At 35.9% G+C, this 14652-nt stretch overlaps 1 protein-coding gene across 10 annotated transcripts in view; it reads left to right on the plus strand.

Moving 5' to 3' along the window:
- ift172 (intraflagellar transport 172) overlaps window positions 1-14652 on the plus strand; it is a 226881-nt gene that overhangs the window by 155022 nt on the left and 57207 nt on the right. For all 10 annotated transcript variants that reach the window (XR_011340510.1, XR_011340509.1, XM_069886606.1 and 7 more), the window contains 5 exons: window positions 3200-3342; window positions 6086-6179; window positions 8421-8485; window positions 8572-8752; window positions 12254-12363. Coding sequence is in view for 8 of the 10 variants with exons in the window: in XM_069886606.1 (XP_069742707.1) it covers window positions 3200-3342; window positions 6086-6179; window positions 8421-8485; window positions 8572-8752; window positions 12254-12363 (593 nt within the window). In the remaining 2 variants the exon portion in view is untranslated. The remainder of the gene's footprint in view (window positions 1-3199; window positions 3343-6085; window positions 6180-8420; window positions 8486-8571; window positions 8753-12253; window positions 12364-14652) is intronic.

Below are 14652 nucleotides of genomic sequence, written 5' to 3' on the forward strand. Positions count from 1 at the left end.
AACTTATGGATATATGGAGGACGCAACACCCAAGAGAGAAGGAATTTTCATATTATTCGAGTAGCCACAAAACTTACTTAAGGATTGATATGTTTTTGTTGTCAGCCCATATTCAAGGGAGAGTTAGGAAAACTGAGTATAAAGCTAGACTACTATCAGATCATTCACCCCTATTGCAATAGAACTGGAGGGCATCCCACGAAGAACATATAGATGGAGGTTAAACTCCATGCTACTTAAAAGACAGGAATTTAGAGAGTTTATTGAATGCCAAATTAAAACATATTTTGAAATAAACACAGGATCAGTGAAAGACAAATTTATATTATGAGACGCAATGAAAGCCTTCATTAGAGGGCAGATAATAAGTGATGTGACTAAGATGAAAAAGGATTATAATCAGGAAATAGAGCAGTTGGAAAGGGAGATAGTAAGTACAGAAAAGGAATTAGTAAAAAGGGATGATATTAATGAAAAGGAGAGAATTGGCGGACAAAAAAAATGAAAAATTACAAACGTACAAGGTGGAGAAGAACATAATGAAAACAAAGCAAAAGTATTACGAACTGGGAGAAAAAACACATAAAATATTAGCCTGGCAACTTAAAACAGAACAAGCTAAAAGAATGAGACTGGCATCAAGGAAAAAGGACAAACAAATTATATATAATCCAACAGAGATTAATGAAAATTTTAAGGAATTTTATGAACAATTGTATCAAACTGAGAACGAGGGGAAAGATGATAAAATCGAGGAATTTTTAGCTAAAATTAAACTGCCGAAATTCCAAGAAGAGGAACAAAGCAAACTGATAAAACCATTTGAAATAGAGGAAGTACAGGATATATTAAAAAAGCTGCCGAACAATAAAATACCAGGAGAGGATGGTTTTCCAATAGAATTTTATAAAACATCTAAAGAGTTATTAATTACTCCTCTCTTGGAAGTAATGAACCAGATAGAAGAAACACAAAACTTGCCAGATTCATGAAAGACAGCAATAATTACAGTAATACCAAAGATGGGGAAGGATCCATTAACACCAGCATCATAAAGACCATTACCTCTACTTAACTCAGACTATAAGATGATAGTGAAATTATTAGCAAACAAATTATCCGATTGTGTACCAAAAATAGTAAAACAGGATCAAACTGGATTTATTAAGAAAAGACGAACAGCGGACAATGTCTGCAAACTTGTTAATCTAATCCACGCAGTTCAAGGAAATAAGAAACCAATAATGGCTGTTGCTCTAGACGCAGAAAAAGCCTTTGACAGAGTAGAGTGGAATTACTTATTTAAAGTATTACAGAAGTTCAATCTACCAGAAAAATATGTAAATTGGATTAAAGCATTGTATAATGCACCGTTGGCGAAGGTAAATGGATATGTATCGAGTCACTTCAAATTAAGTATGTCAACTAGACAGGGATGTGCACTATCCCCCTCATTGTTCGCCTTAGCAATAGAACCTTTGGCAGAACTGATAAGAATAGTAAATAAAATAAAGGGATAACAATAAAGGAGATGGAGTATAAAATCATTTATTTGCAGATGATATCATAGTATACATAACAGAACCAGAAGTATCAGTAAAAGAATTAGATAAGGAATATGTAGAAATATCGGGGTACAAGATCAATGCAAAGAAAAGTGAAGTGATGCCAATGAGTAACACAGACTATACAGAAATTTAAAAAAAGAATCACCATTTAAATGGCAACCACAAACAATCCGATACCTATGGATCAGGTTAGATAATAACTTAAGCCACTTATACAAACTAAGTTATCAGCCACTAATAAAGAAATTACAGGAAGACTTAGAACAATGGAAAGAATTACCGCTAACGTTGATAGGGAGGGTAAACTGCATTAAAATTAATGTGTTTCCAAGGATACAATACTTATTTCAAACATTACCAATTCCCTTAACAGAAAAATTCATCAAGGAACTAAAGAGAATAATAAGGAAATTCTTGTGGAAAGGGAGGAATCCAAGGGTAGTGTTAGATAAATTAACTGAGAGGTGTCATCAAGGTGGTTTACAATTACCAAATTTTAGAAATTATTATAGAGCCGCAGAGTTGAGGTATTTATCAGATTTTATCAGACAAGGGAAAAACCAGACTGGACTAAGATAGAACTAGATAAAATAGGGGAAAAAGTACCGGAGCATATACTTTATAAGTGGGATGAAAAGCTGGTACAATAGAAAAACTCATCAGTACTGCATCATTTACTTAATACGTGGAAGAAGATCCACTTCGAAAGGAAAAAAAACAATTATCAAATACCAAAATTACTATTGACGCAAAATCCGCTAATCCCTTTTACAAGCCTCAAATTGGATAAAGTACAAAAAAAAATTCATTATGATAGCCTTAGCGATAGCAAAAAAATGTATAATGTCAACTTGGAAAATGGAAGAGAGCCTTAGTATACAGCAATGGTACATGGAAATGAATAAGTGTATTCCATTGGAAAAAATAACATAATTTAAAAAATAAAGTCACAATGTTTGAACAAATTTGGGAACCATACATGGAACATATCAGAGAGAGTTTGCCTACAACCTCCATCCCCTAAAATGAGAATGAAAATTATAAGAAGACAAAACGACTCGATTCAGTGTGTAATAAATAGATGACGCACTTTTCTTGTTTATTTTCCTTTGTGTGAAAATATTGTTTTATGGTTTTATTGTATTGTAAATGTTGAATATTTATGGGTATTGGAGGGGGGTGGGTGGAGGAGAGGAAGGGAAAGCGGGGGAGGGGGGAAGAAAAGACCACTGTGTAAATTTAATGAGATATGCTTGTACATATTTTGGTTGATATGGTTCACTGTGTGAAAAATAAAAAAATATTTTAAAAGAGCAATAAATAAATCAGAAGGAGTAATATAGAAATGCACTATTGGAAACTTTTAAAAGGATTATATGGGGAATGCCTAATCAGAAGAAATATTGGGAAATTGTGCACCACTTCATTAACATTAATGGATAGTCGATCACTGCTCAGGTTGCTTTGATTTCTGCTGTGGCATCAATACCAAAATGAAAAATTCCCAGTAAAGTTTATAAATTATTTTTCCTCTTGAGAAAATGTTAGTACCCATTTATACCTTGTGTACTTTTCAATTTTAAATGAAAATGTACAATGTGGGAATTGTGATAGTGTTCTTTATCCGGCAGGTTTCTAAAGCCCATGGAGGAGCAAATGCTCATAAGCAGGTGGCCTACTTATGGGCTAAAAGCCTTGGAGGAGAGTCAGCAGTTAAATTGCTCAATAAGTTTGGTCTTTTGGAAACAGCAATCGACTATGCAGCTGATAACTGGTAAGATGTACTTAAAAGTGAAATTTTAAATTGGGAACATTACCAAACTTAAATGTACTGTGTTAATATTTGAGTTTGTATAATTTTCAAAAAATAGGATTATTGGCACTTGTTTTGAGTATTGTAATTGGCTTCAAAATTACTGAATGTTGTCAGCCACACACAAATTAACTGAGCAAAATATATTGGGGAGGAACTCCACCAGGCTTCTGCAAGAATTGTCACTGTTCAGGAATATTACTGGGTTGATCCACAAGATTCTTCCATTCTTGAGATTAGTGCTGAAAAGCTAGCACTTTTCCTTAGCTACCTCATGTCCCCTTATCATAAATTTAGCAAAAGAGACTAACACTGTTACTTTTTCTGGAAAGTTACATTGATATCTTCTGTTCATTGCCAAAATGTTATGTGTACAGTATAGCAGGCACTAAACTGAATTTTTGCAAATTTTAAAGCTTTTGCTCAAACCACTTGCCTATAGTGGTTAAACAACAAAGTCTACAGATGTTGGGGTCGAGTGCAATACACAAAAGTCCCTTAGAAATTCAGCAGGTCACACGTCATTTCTAGAAATTAAAGCATTATCAACGTTTCGGGCCAGGCCTTTTGTCAGGTAATTTCCTATGGATATTGCATGACTTGCAGAGTTTCTCCAGCACATTGTGTATTGCTTCCAGATATGAGTGTATTAGTTGCTTTTTCTCATGAAAATTGTATAATAGAAGAATGAACAGAGTAGGACCTGCAGGAAACAGTGCCCGCAACCTGGGTTCAAATCTGGCACTGAATGTAAAGAGTTTGTACATTCTCCTCGTGTCTTCGTGGGTTTTCTCTGGGTGCTCTGGTTTCCTCCCACCTCCAAAAGCTTGTAGGTTGTAGGTTAATTCGGGTGCAAGTGGGTGACATGGGTTTACATGGCTGGATCAGCTTCTACCGTGCTGTAAATAAAAAAAAATGCATTTTAAAGTTCTCAGCAAGAGTATGTACTTACTCAAATCTGACATGCAACAGTCACAGCTGTTAGCTCAGAACTAACCAAGAGACTCGTTGCTGGTAACTTGCAAAGAACAGCAATATAACAATGTGGTGTGTGACTTGGAAGGAAACTTGAGGATGGTTAGTGCTCTCATGTATCTGATGCCTTTCTTGTTCTTCAAGATCATGACGATGTGTTGGTGTAGCTTTGACAAGTAACTGTAATATACTTTGCAGTTGCATGGTATTGTTAATGGAGGAATTGAAAGTTAAGACTGGCTTGAGTGTTGTCAAGCAAGGGATTTTTCCTGGATGATGTTGAGCTTCTTGACTATAGTTATAGTTGCATGCATCCATCATGCTCCTGACTCTTGATTGCAAGGTGGTCGAAATGCTTTGGGAAGTCAAGTAGTGAGATTCTCCAGAATACCTTGTCTTCAAATAATTTATCTGAACATAAAACACATGCTAGAGAGCATCTTAATATGGATTGCAATCTTCCTTGTGATGCAGCGTGCCATTGACAGTGCATATGTTAATTTTGCGGATGCTGCTAGTGAGCCTTGCATCAGCAGTTTGAGTTGGCTACCTACCAGATAACATTAAGAACCATGGTAAGGTTCCAGTGAAGAGAAAATGAAAGCTGCTTTCCTAAGAGAAAAAAATAACAGTGGGTTAATGCCCCATGGATTTTACCTAATCCAAAACGTTTTTTGTAGACAGAATGCTCTGACACCCAGCAAACCTCGCACCCCCCCCCCACCCACTTTACAATCTACAACATTGATGGCACCAGCTTGAGTTGGCTAACCCTTTGGTTTTATATGCTGTCATATAAATTACCTTAACACCAACTTGCATTTCTACTGCAGCTGCTAAACAATGGCTGTTCTTTGTGCTACAATAGAATTTATGGCGTTGGGTATCAGTTATGCCTTCATGGTGAGCTCTAGAATTGAAATGATGGATTGATCACCAAATCTATGCTGGAGAAGATGGGCTTAGGCTCTACACAAAACTCAATGCATAATTAGTGCCACAGTCCACCATGCTGCTTTGCACTGTCTGGTTTCCCAGTTTGATTCATTCCAATGGCAGTAGTACCAACCTTAATTCCTGATTGTGCCATCAGGATTTTGAGGGTCCTCAGTAATGGCATGCAGCTAGAAATGCAATCAATTGATATGGCAACTGTTTTCAAATCAAACAGAACATTAGAAGTCAAATAGTTTTATAGCAGGCAAACAGGCCCTTCAGCCCAACCTGTCCATGCCAGTCAAGTTATCTACCCAAGCTAGTCCCAATTGCCTGCACTCAACCAATATTCCTTAAAACCTTTCCTATCTCTGTGCTTGTCTAAATGTCTTTTAAACATTAATTTGTACCCACCTGGAGAGAAATGTCCCAACCTGATAATTGAAACCCATTCATTTTGGTAACTTCTTTGTGAATCTTTTCTGCACCATTTCCAGTTTAACATGTTTCCTATAGCTATGTGGTCTTACCAATGACTTGTACAGTAGTAACATGAAGTACATCAGTAAAATATAAAGTTAAGGCTATACTTTAAAATAATTTATGAGCTATATAGGAAAAATTAATTTTATTGAAATAATTTTTAGGTGATTGGGTCTGGAGGGCATGAATTACCGGAGATAGATAGATATAGATATATATTATCAGATTAAAATTTGCTCATTGCCATAAAATTTTTATAGTGCTGTTGATTTTGTATAATCACTTACACTATGATGAAATTTGCTTTCAGTTCTTTCGAGTTTGCTTTTGAATTGTCACGATTGTCAATGAAAAATAAAATTCCAGATATTCATCTCAAATATGCCATGTATCTGGAAGATGAGGTAAATGGTGACTTTCCTTAATTGTTTTTCAACTATTTTCATTTCTATTACAAATCCTATTTTTAATTTTATTTGTGTACTTATCTCCAAAGCAATATTGCATAATACAATTTGTGCTCATACAATAAGTCTGATGACTGAGCTCATTAGATGCACCTAATAGACAATCATGTTGAAAAAATTTAGCCCTTTCACATTTTTTTGTTTGTTGTGAATGGATGCATATTTGGAATTAATCGTAGATTATTGATAACAATTAGACTTTTTTCTAAGATGCGTGGGAAAGAACAGTCTGTACATTTTTATTTCTGAGTTGTATCCAAATGTTTGAGTTAAGTTTATGATGTAATTAGGCTTTTCATTGATGCTTTTCATAATTTTTTAGAATATACAATTGGAAAATAACCATAAGAAACAAGTAAAAAATATGAATGAAAGTTTGTTGAAAGAAAGGAGTCCTGATGAGATAGAAATTCATCATTAGTTGCTAATGAAATTAACTGGAGCTGACTTTCATTATTTCCAATTCAGAGCATATTTAAGGGAGAAGTTAGGTTTAGAAATGCAGTTACCTGTTTATAGTGAGGTGGAAACTCATATTAGGAGAAGAAATACTGAAAAATTTACTTTTTTAATATATCTTTTATTGCAAAAAGAACTATTAAACAGGGAGTGCATAAATCTAGACAGAAATGGAGCTGGATCTGAATGTTATAATTGATGAGAAACGATGATTAGATCTCTTTCAAGATAGTATGATAAATACTATTAATGCAAGATATGGATTAGTTCAGTATAATTTTTTTTATAACAGATATATTTAACACCACAAAAATTGAATAGAATGAAATCAGATAGAGAGATCAATATTTTTAGGTGAGGTGATGGGCACTTTCTTGCATTCAACATGGTCATCTTCTAAGGCAATGGTTCCCAACCTTTTACTTTCCACTCATACCACTTTAATTATTCCCAATGTCATAAGTGTTCTGTGATTAATAAGGGATTGCTTAAGGTGGTATGTGGGTGGAAAGAAAAAGTTTGAAAACCACTGTTTTAATCATTCCAAATTGATTCGTTATGTGAACAGTTTCATAACTCCAAAGGAAATGGGCCAATGACAATTTTTCTCAAGCAGAATATTTCAGTAACAATTGGGTTTAGAGCAGTGATTCTCAACCTTCCCTTCCCACTCACATACCACCTTCAGCAATCACTTACTAATCACAGAACACTTATGGCATAAGGAATACTTAAAGTGGTATGTGAGTGGAAAGTAAAAGGTTGGGAACCACTGCTCTAAGGTAAAACCTTTTTGGGTAGATCTGCAAAACTTCTTAGAACAAGTTACAGGTGCAGAATTTAATAAGCCCAGATTTATTTTTACTGGGAAATATAGAAGGAACAAGTCGCAAATTAAAATTGTCAATATACCAAACAAAATTTGTTAATATAACATTGGCAGTAGCAAAGAAATGATTTGCTTTGGAAATGGAAATCAGACTCAAATTTAGATATCGGAAGAAGAAATGTAGAAAGTCAAAGCTGTATTCCTTTAGAGAAAATTGCATACATTTTGAGAAATACACATCATATATTTTTGCAAATTTGGAGCCCATATACACAAATTTTAGGAATAAATATGTAAAAAAAGTTCTTCTTTAAAATGAAACTTATCATATAAAATCTGTTGAATTCCAGAGTGTTTGGGTGGGGGGGGGGGGCAATCCACGATACTACACTGTTTCTTTCTCTTTTTATACTATATATAATTCTTCATATACAGTACATATATATTCTTATTGGGGGGTGTGGTGAGGGTTGGGAAGGGGAGGGGTTATAACAATCATGTAACATGATAATTTCTTCAATTTAAACACTTTATTCTATAATGATTAATTACACTTTTTATTGTATAATAATTAATTACATGTATGGAAAATTTTTAAATAAAATATTCAAAAAAGAACATGTCATGTGGCTATTACAATGTATGCACTTTTGGAACAAGTGACTAAAAACAATTTTTAGTCTCCCATGGGTTTACACCTGTACTAATCAATTACCAGATGTTGTTACAAAGTACCACAATTATCAGAAATTGTTGCCAGTCATGAACAAATACAAAGAAATTCTTCAGATTTAATAAATTAAAGACAAATGCAGACACATTCTTGGATATAAAAATGTAATCTTCTCCCAATTTCTCATTGCTAAGTTTATCATATTTCACAAATCTAGGGTAAATTTCAAGAGGCAGAAAATGAATTTATTAAAGCAGGAAAATCTAAGGAGGCTGTTCTCATGTGAGTCCTTCATCTAATAGATTTTTAATCATGTAAATTAATAAATATAGTTTTGTGTAAAATAACATTCAGTTTACTTTTCTAAGGTATGTACATAACCAGGATTGGGATGCTGCCCAGAGAGTGGCAGAAGTTCATGATTCAGACAGTATAGCTGATGTCCTGGTTGGCCAGGCACGATTTGCTTTTGACCAGAAAGAATATCAAAAGGCTGAAGCTTTCCTTCTGAGGGCTCAAAGACCAGAACTGGCTGTCAAATATTACAAGGTCAGATTTTTTTGTCCTCCTTATTTTGTCATTGAGCATTACAGTAATTTAGTTGTGTTTGTCAATAAGGCACAATTGATGCTGATTTTACACTCAACTGAAATTGTAATACGTTAAGACAGTGATGAATGTATCATTTGCATATACTTGTTTTATTTAGAATTGGCCTAGACCAAGGCATCAGCAGGAGTTTGTAAACAAAGAAAATCTCTAAGCATTAGTTCTCCAACATCTGTCCAACCAAGAAGCAAAATACAGAGACCCCTTTTTTTCAAAAGAAGAGCTGAGAATGACTTGCAATTTGCCAGATTTATCACTGTATCTGTAGAAAAGATGAAACCATGTTACCAGTGAAAGTTGCAGAAGCTGTGGATTTCCAAACTGGTACCAGGACACCAAGAGCACTTTGCACATGTGTCCATTAGGGAGATAGTGGAGTGTCAGAATTCATGGTAATTTTCATCAGATGAGGAATATAATGGGATTTTCAAGGGCTGTGTGTTTCCGAGTTATGAATACATCCATTTTGCCTTGAAGCTGGCACTACACAAACATCTTCACTTTACTCAATCCTAAAAATCATATTGGTCATAATATTAGGAGAGCACTTATGACTCATCCATCCTGAGACAGCATATTTTGGGTTAATTTTCAAATGTACTTCACCTGTTCAAAGGATAGTTGTTTAGTTCAAGGTAGATTCTCCTGACTCCAAAAATCACAACATAGGAGAGAATGGTCTTGCATGCAGAGATAAGGAGGTTGCAGTGCTTGAGGGCCATTTTTTTTGGTCTCTCATTCAGGAACAGACCAGTATATTTAAGAGTTATAATTAGCCTGTCTGTCCAGTAAAGTCCAGTAAGACCTCGAAAACCTTCCAGCTTGAGATGGTGAGTGACAAGGATAATTTGTGTCTCAAAATTTCCAAGCAACACCAATCTCAAATTTTAGGGATTTAACCTCCTACAAAGGCATTCATTTGCCCATTCTCCTCCATCAATGTCCTGGAATTACTGAAAACTATCTGTTTAACTGGTACAGTCACAAAACTATTATGTCAGAGACTATAGTAAATTACTTATTTCCTGATTTTCCAAAATCTTTGGACTTCAAAAGCCATCAGTCAAGAGCAAGTTGGAATGTACTTCACTTCAGGGTGAGGAAATTGATTTGAAGATGATGGCTCTGCTGTAATGTTGCTGATGTGGACCCAGGAAAAGTGGAGCCTTCCAGTGCTCCTCCATGGATCCTACTGTGCAGCTGAGGTCTGACCAAACTCCTCACCCCCCCTCCCCTCATATGACAACCTGTTGCAGATTAAATTGCTTGTGGAATGGGGCCAACAGAGGTCTTTACAACAAAGATGCACAGAGTCTGGATCTAAGATGTTCAGTAGCCCAGACTCGACCGAGTGGTGCAGGCTCCAGGCTCCAACAAAGTTGCGGATTGATGCAGGGCACCAGAGGGGATGGAATCCCCCCACTTTACCCCTCATCACCAAGGAGGAGAAACATGGGAGAGGACCCAACAGGAATGGATACCACAGTGTCAGACAAATCTCCAGTGCGGTGCTCAGTCGTCAAAACTCTCACACCAGGCTATGTGCTGTTAGCAACCAGCTTTTGAGAACCAGATATTGAGACCAAATTTGTGAGGATGTTGGTAGAGAGCAGACTCGCAAGGGCCTTGGATGCTAACAGCTTCCTAATCACTTTGGGGGTTCAGATCCAGGCGCGAGGAGGTTGATGTGGATACCTTGAACTCTGGTTTACCACTGGAATGGACTGGGGTACATGTAGCCATGGAGGTTACAGGAACACAGGAGGGGGCTGTGGGATCCACAGATACTTAATGTCCATGAAGAGACTTCCTTGCTGCTTCTCTTTCTTGGCTTGATAATGGCACTGGATTAGTTGTGCCTCTTCGTGTTTCTTTACAGGGAAAACAAAACAAAAAAAGATTTTTGTGTACACGACAATAAATGAAATATTGAGACTTAAATCTTGAATTTTAGATTTCAAATAAAGACCTCAAAAAATGTGAGGCCATCCAGTGAATAAATAGCATCAAGCTTAATTGATTTCTCCTCTACCATCAATGTAACTTGGTTGAGAAATGTACCATTAACAAGACACATTGCAGAACTTGCCAAGTATTCTTTGATAAACATTCTAATGCCACAACATCTACTACCAGAAAGCTATCACATGGCTCCAGGCATTTGTGACTATCAAAACCTTTGAGTTCTCTTGCAAGAAACACCCCCCCCCCCTCCCTTATTTACTATAATTCTTGGTAGAAAGTAGAAATTCTGCCTGGCCTACAGGAAAAAGAATCACAGGGTTGTATGTCATATTATGTATGTACTCTGATAATAAATCTGAATGTTGAACTTAAGCCATTTACCATCAAGGGTCAACTGTGAGAGTCTTTTTTTTGTTGGAGATGATAATTATATGATACCTGTATATCGAAAATGCATATTGTCATTTATCAGCCATTACCCAAATCGAAGTTGCATGCAGACATAGACTAATTAATTTGTTGAGTGACTGCATTGGAATTGAAAATTGTGCAATATCCCTTCTTCTCGTTGTATGATTAAAGGAAAGTCATTGATAATGCTTGGACCTGAGCCACTACCAATAGAAATTCCTTCAGATATGTGTTGGCATTGGTGAACATTCAAAATATACCATAATCTTTTATGCAAAATTTTCATTGATTAGCTTTTACCGAGGGTCCTTGATGGATGACAAATTGAGTTATGTGATGTCTTGTTGCCAAATGGCTGTCATTCTTACTTGACTTAAGGAATTCACTTCTTTTGTCAATGTTTAGATTGCCAGTAATTGTGTGCCTGGAAAACCTCTGGCTCCTTATAGTAAGAGGACCTCTCTCCTTTCACCTTGGCACCAGTGTCCATGGTCATGTTGGAAAACTGAGATGCATTTTATTTCAACATGAGATTGCCTTGGACTCAAGACATCTTTTACCTATGATCCAAGTAGCAATGCAGCCAAGTGCCCAAGCACACATGTAGCACTGGCTGTTCATGGAAATTAATGATAATAATGTGGCAGTAAAATTTTATGAATGTCCCAAATTGAGTCAAATAAATGTTGGATGATGTGTCATTACAATTCTAGTATTTCATCTTTCAGTCGTCACCTAACCATTTTAACAGTATGAAAAATAATTGCAGTATTTCAATCTTGGGACAAATGTACATTAAAAAAATTGACATAGGTCTTTTTAAAGTTGGTTAAGATTGAAAATGCTGGGGGTTATTTTCTCAGATGTGTTAATACATGTGATAATTATAACAGCTTTTACAAGAAACAGCAGCAATGTTATTTATTCATTCCTTGAGATTTTTCATGAGGCTTTCTCCAAGGTTATGGTGGATGACTGGGGTGCCCTCACATAAATTTAAAGCTCATTATTTTTTAATGGTATATAACTTTTAAAAGCAATTTTATTTTAAATTCTTTGTTGAAGGATGTTGGAATGTGGAGTGATGCAATTAAAATTTGTAAAGAATACATCCCCAATAAGCTGGAACAACTTCAAGAGGAATATGAACAGGAAGCAATTAAGAAAGGAACAAAGTGAGTATATGACGCATTTAATGTGCCCGTTAAAAATCATAAAAGTTATTAATTATATTGCTATAACTGGCTATTAAATGATAAATAACATGGGATATTTTTCATTTCAAAATGTCATGTTGTACTCACCTTGTGTCTGTGTGTATGAACCATTCTGTCTTCAGAGAATTGATGATATTTTCATGGAAGGACTTTGATGGGAATCTCAAGTTCCTTAAATTGAGAAATTTGCTACAATCAGATGGTGCAACTTTTGAAAATTTATTGTAAAGCCAAAAAAATTGCAGATGCTGGAAATCTGAAATAAAAATGTAAAATGATGGAAATGTTCAGCAGGTTAGGCAGTGACTGTGGAGAAGGAATAACAGTTAACATTTCAGGTCAGTGACATTTCATCAGAACTAGAAGAATTAAACACCAAAAATTATTTCAATGTAGAGAGAGGGATGGATGGAGAGAACAAAGGGCATGACTAATAGGAGGGAAACTAAGAATGCACTAAGAAATTAAGGTAGAATTAATTACAAAAGTAATGATGTCATTGATGACAAGAGATAATGAAGGCTTGTTAATCAGAGCAAATCTTTCTGGAGGAGATGCAAGTAGAAGGAGATGAACTAGAACCATGGAGTAAAAACAGCAATGTTGGAACTGTGGAAAAATAAAGCCCCGCAGAGCTAAAATTCTGTTCTGATTCAAGCAGGAAAGGCTGATTATCTGAAATTGTTGAACTTGTTTTTGAATTGTGTGTGCTGGGAAGTGAACTGTGAGAACATGAAATGTTGTTCATCAAGGCTACATTAAGCTTCCTTGAAAAGATGATAAAGTGTAATGTAGTTAAATATTGGGATAATTTGGTAATATTAGAGTAGGTTACATACATACAAACATTTTAAAACAGATCTGATTTGAAATACTGAAGAATTCATATTCAGTGAACTTTATAGAAACTATGGAGAATGCTATGTAGATTCCACAAGTGGTGATAATTGAAATGATGTCATCAAATTAATCGACTGGAGACAGGTCGTCTGTGATGAACATTTTTACAAGGCTTCTGACCTTTCTGCAAAGTGCACAGAAAGGTCACTCCTGAGAAGTTTGTTTACCTAAGACAACAGATGGGAGTAAAAGACTAACTCCTATTGTTTGCTGGAGAAGGTGGGGGGTTTTGTGGCAAGTGAGAGAGTCACATGGGATTTCTGGCAGTTGGAAGATGAAGAGAGAGAGAGAGAGAGAGAGACTGAATAGATACAGCTGGAGCAAGCAGGAAAAACTTGTTGGAACTGAAACAGAAAGCTCCAGAGCGGCGGATGGCTGGAAGTGCTATCTGTCTGATGTTTCTCTTGAAATAAGCGAAACAGAAAGAAACTCTGTGGTAGCCTGAAAGAAAGAGGTTATCATCTGGAGAACCCTAATGGGGCAAGTTACATCAGCAAGACATTGAGGTGACTAATGGTGGTACCTCAGTTGTGGAAATTCTGGAACAACAAATCTCTCTCTGCAAACCTCCAAAGAACCTTCCTGAGTGGTAAACATTTACCTTTCGAGCACCAAAGCCTGGTGAACTTTATACATGTTAAATTCTGTGCACAGTATAAGAATTGCCTACATCCAGAGAATTTGGAAGAATGAGACATGAGATTGAACTGTGAACCAAAGAACTTTTCTTAAATTTACACGCATGTCATACACGTGCACTTAGAATTAGAAAGGGGTTAATTTGGGTTAGTTGTTAGTAGAGATAAGTTAAAGTTTGATTCTGTTTTCATGTTTAAATATAATTAAAAACAACTTTTGTTTAAGTAACCACTTGTCTTGGTGAATATCTATTGCTGCTGGGTTTTGGGGTCCTTTGGACTCGTAACAAAGGTCAGAATGGGAGTGAGAAGCAGTGTTGGTCACAAGAGGTTGAAAGCTCAGGATTGCCCTTGGGGATTAAATAGAGTTTTTTTGCAGAGCCTCATATCTCCCTCTTTTTCCAGAGCATTGCTGAATATTTTCACTTCAGTTCCAAATTTCCATTCTGCTTTCACTTTCCCAGGGACATCTCTGACTTCTCTTTCACAAATTTTCTATTTCCTGGTTAAGAGATTGGTTAGCAACTCGTATCCAAAACCACTGACTCCGACTATATCCCCTCTCTGTAAGAACTCCTATCCTTTCTCATATTTCCTCTGGCTCTTTCAGATCTGTTCTGATGAACACATCTTGTTGAAGAAGTGCCTATCTCCTTAACTGCCATTTCCTCCTCCACCACTGTTGATAAGACCATCAACTGTTTCAGTT

This window comes from Narcine bancroftii, chromosome 6 (assembly GCF_036971445.1).
Source record: "Narcine bancroftii isolate sNarBan1 chromosome 6, sNarBan1.hap1, whole genome shotgun sequence".
NCBI classification, from domain to species: Eukaryota; Metazoa; Chordata; class Chondrichthyes; order Torpediniformes; family Narcinidae; genus Narcine; species Narcine bancroftii.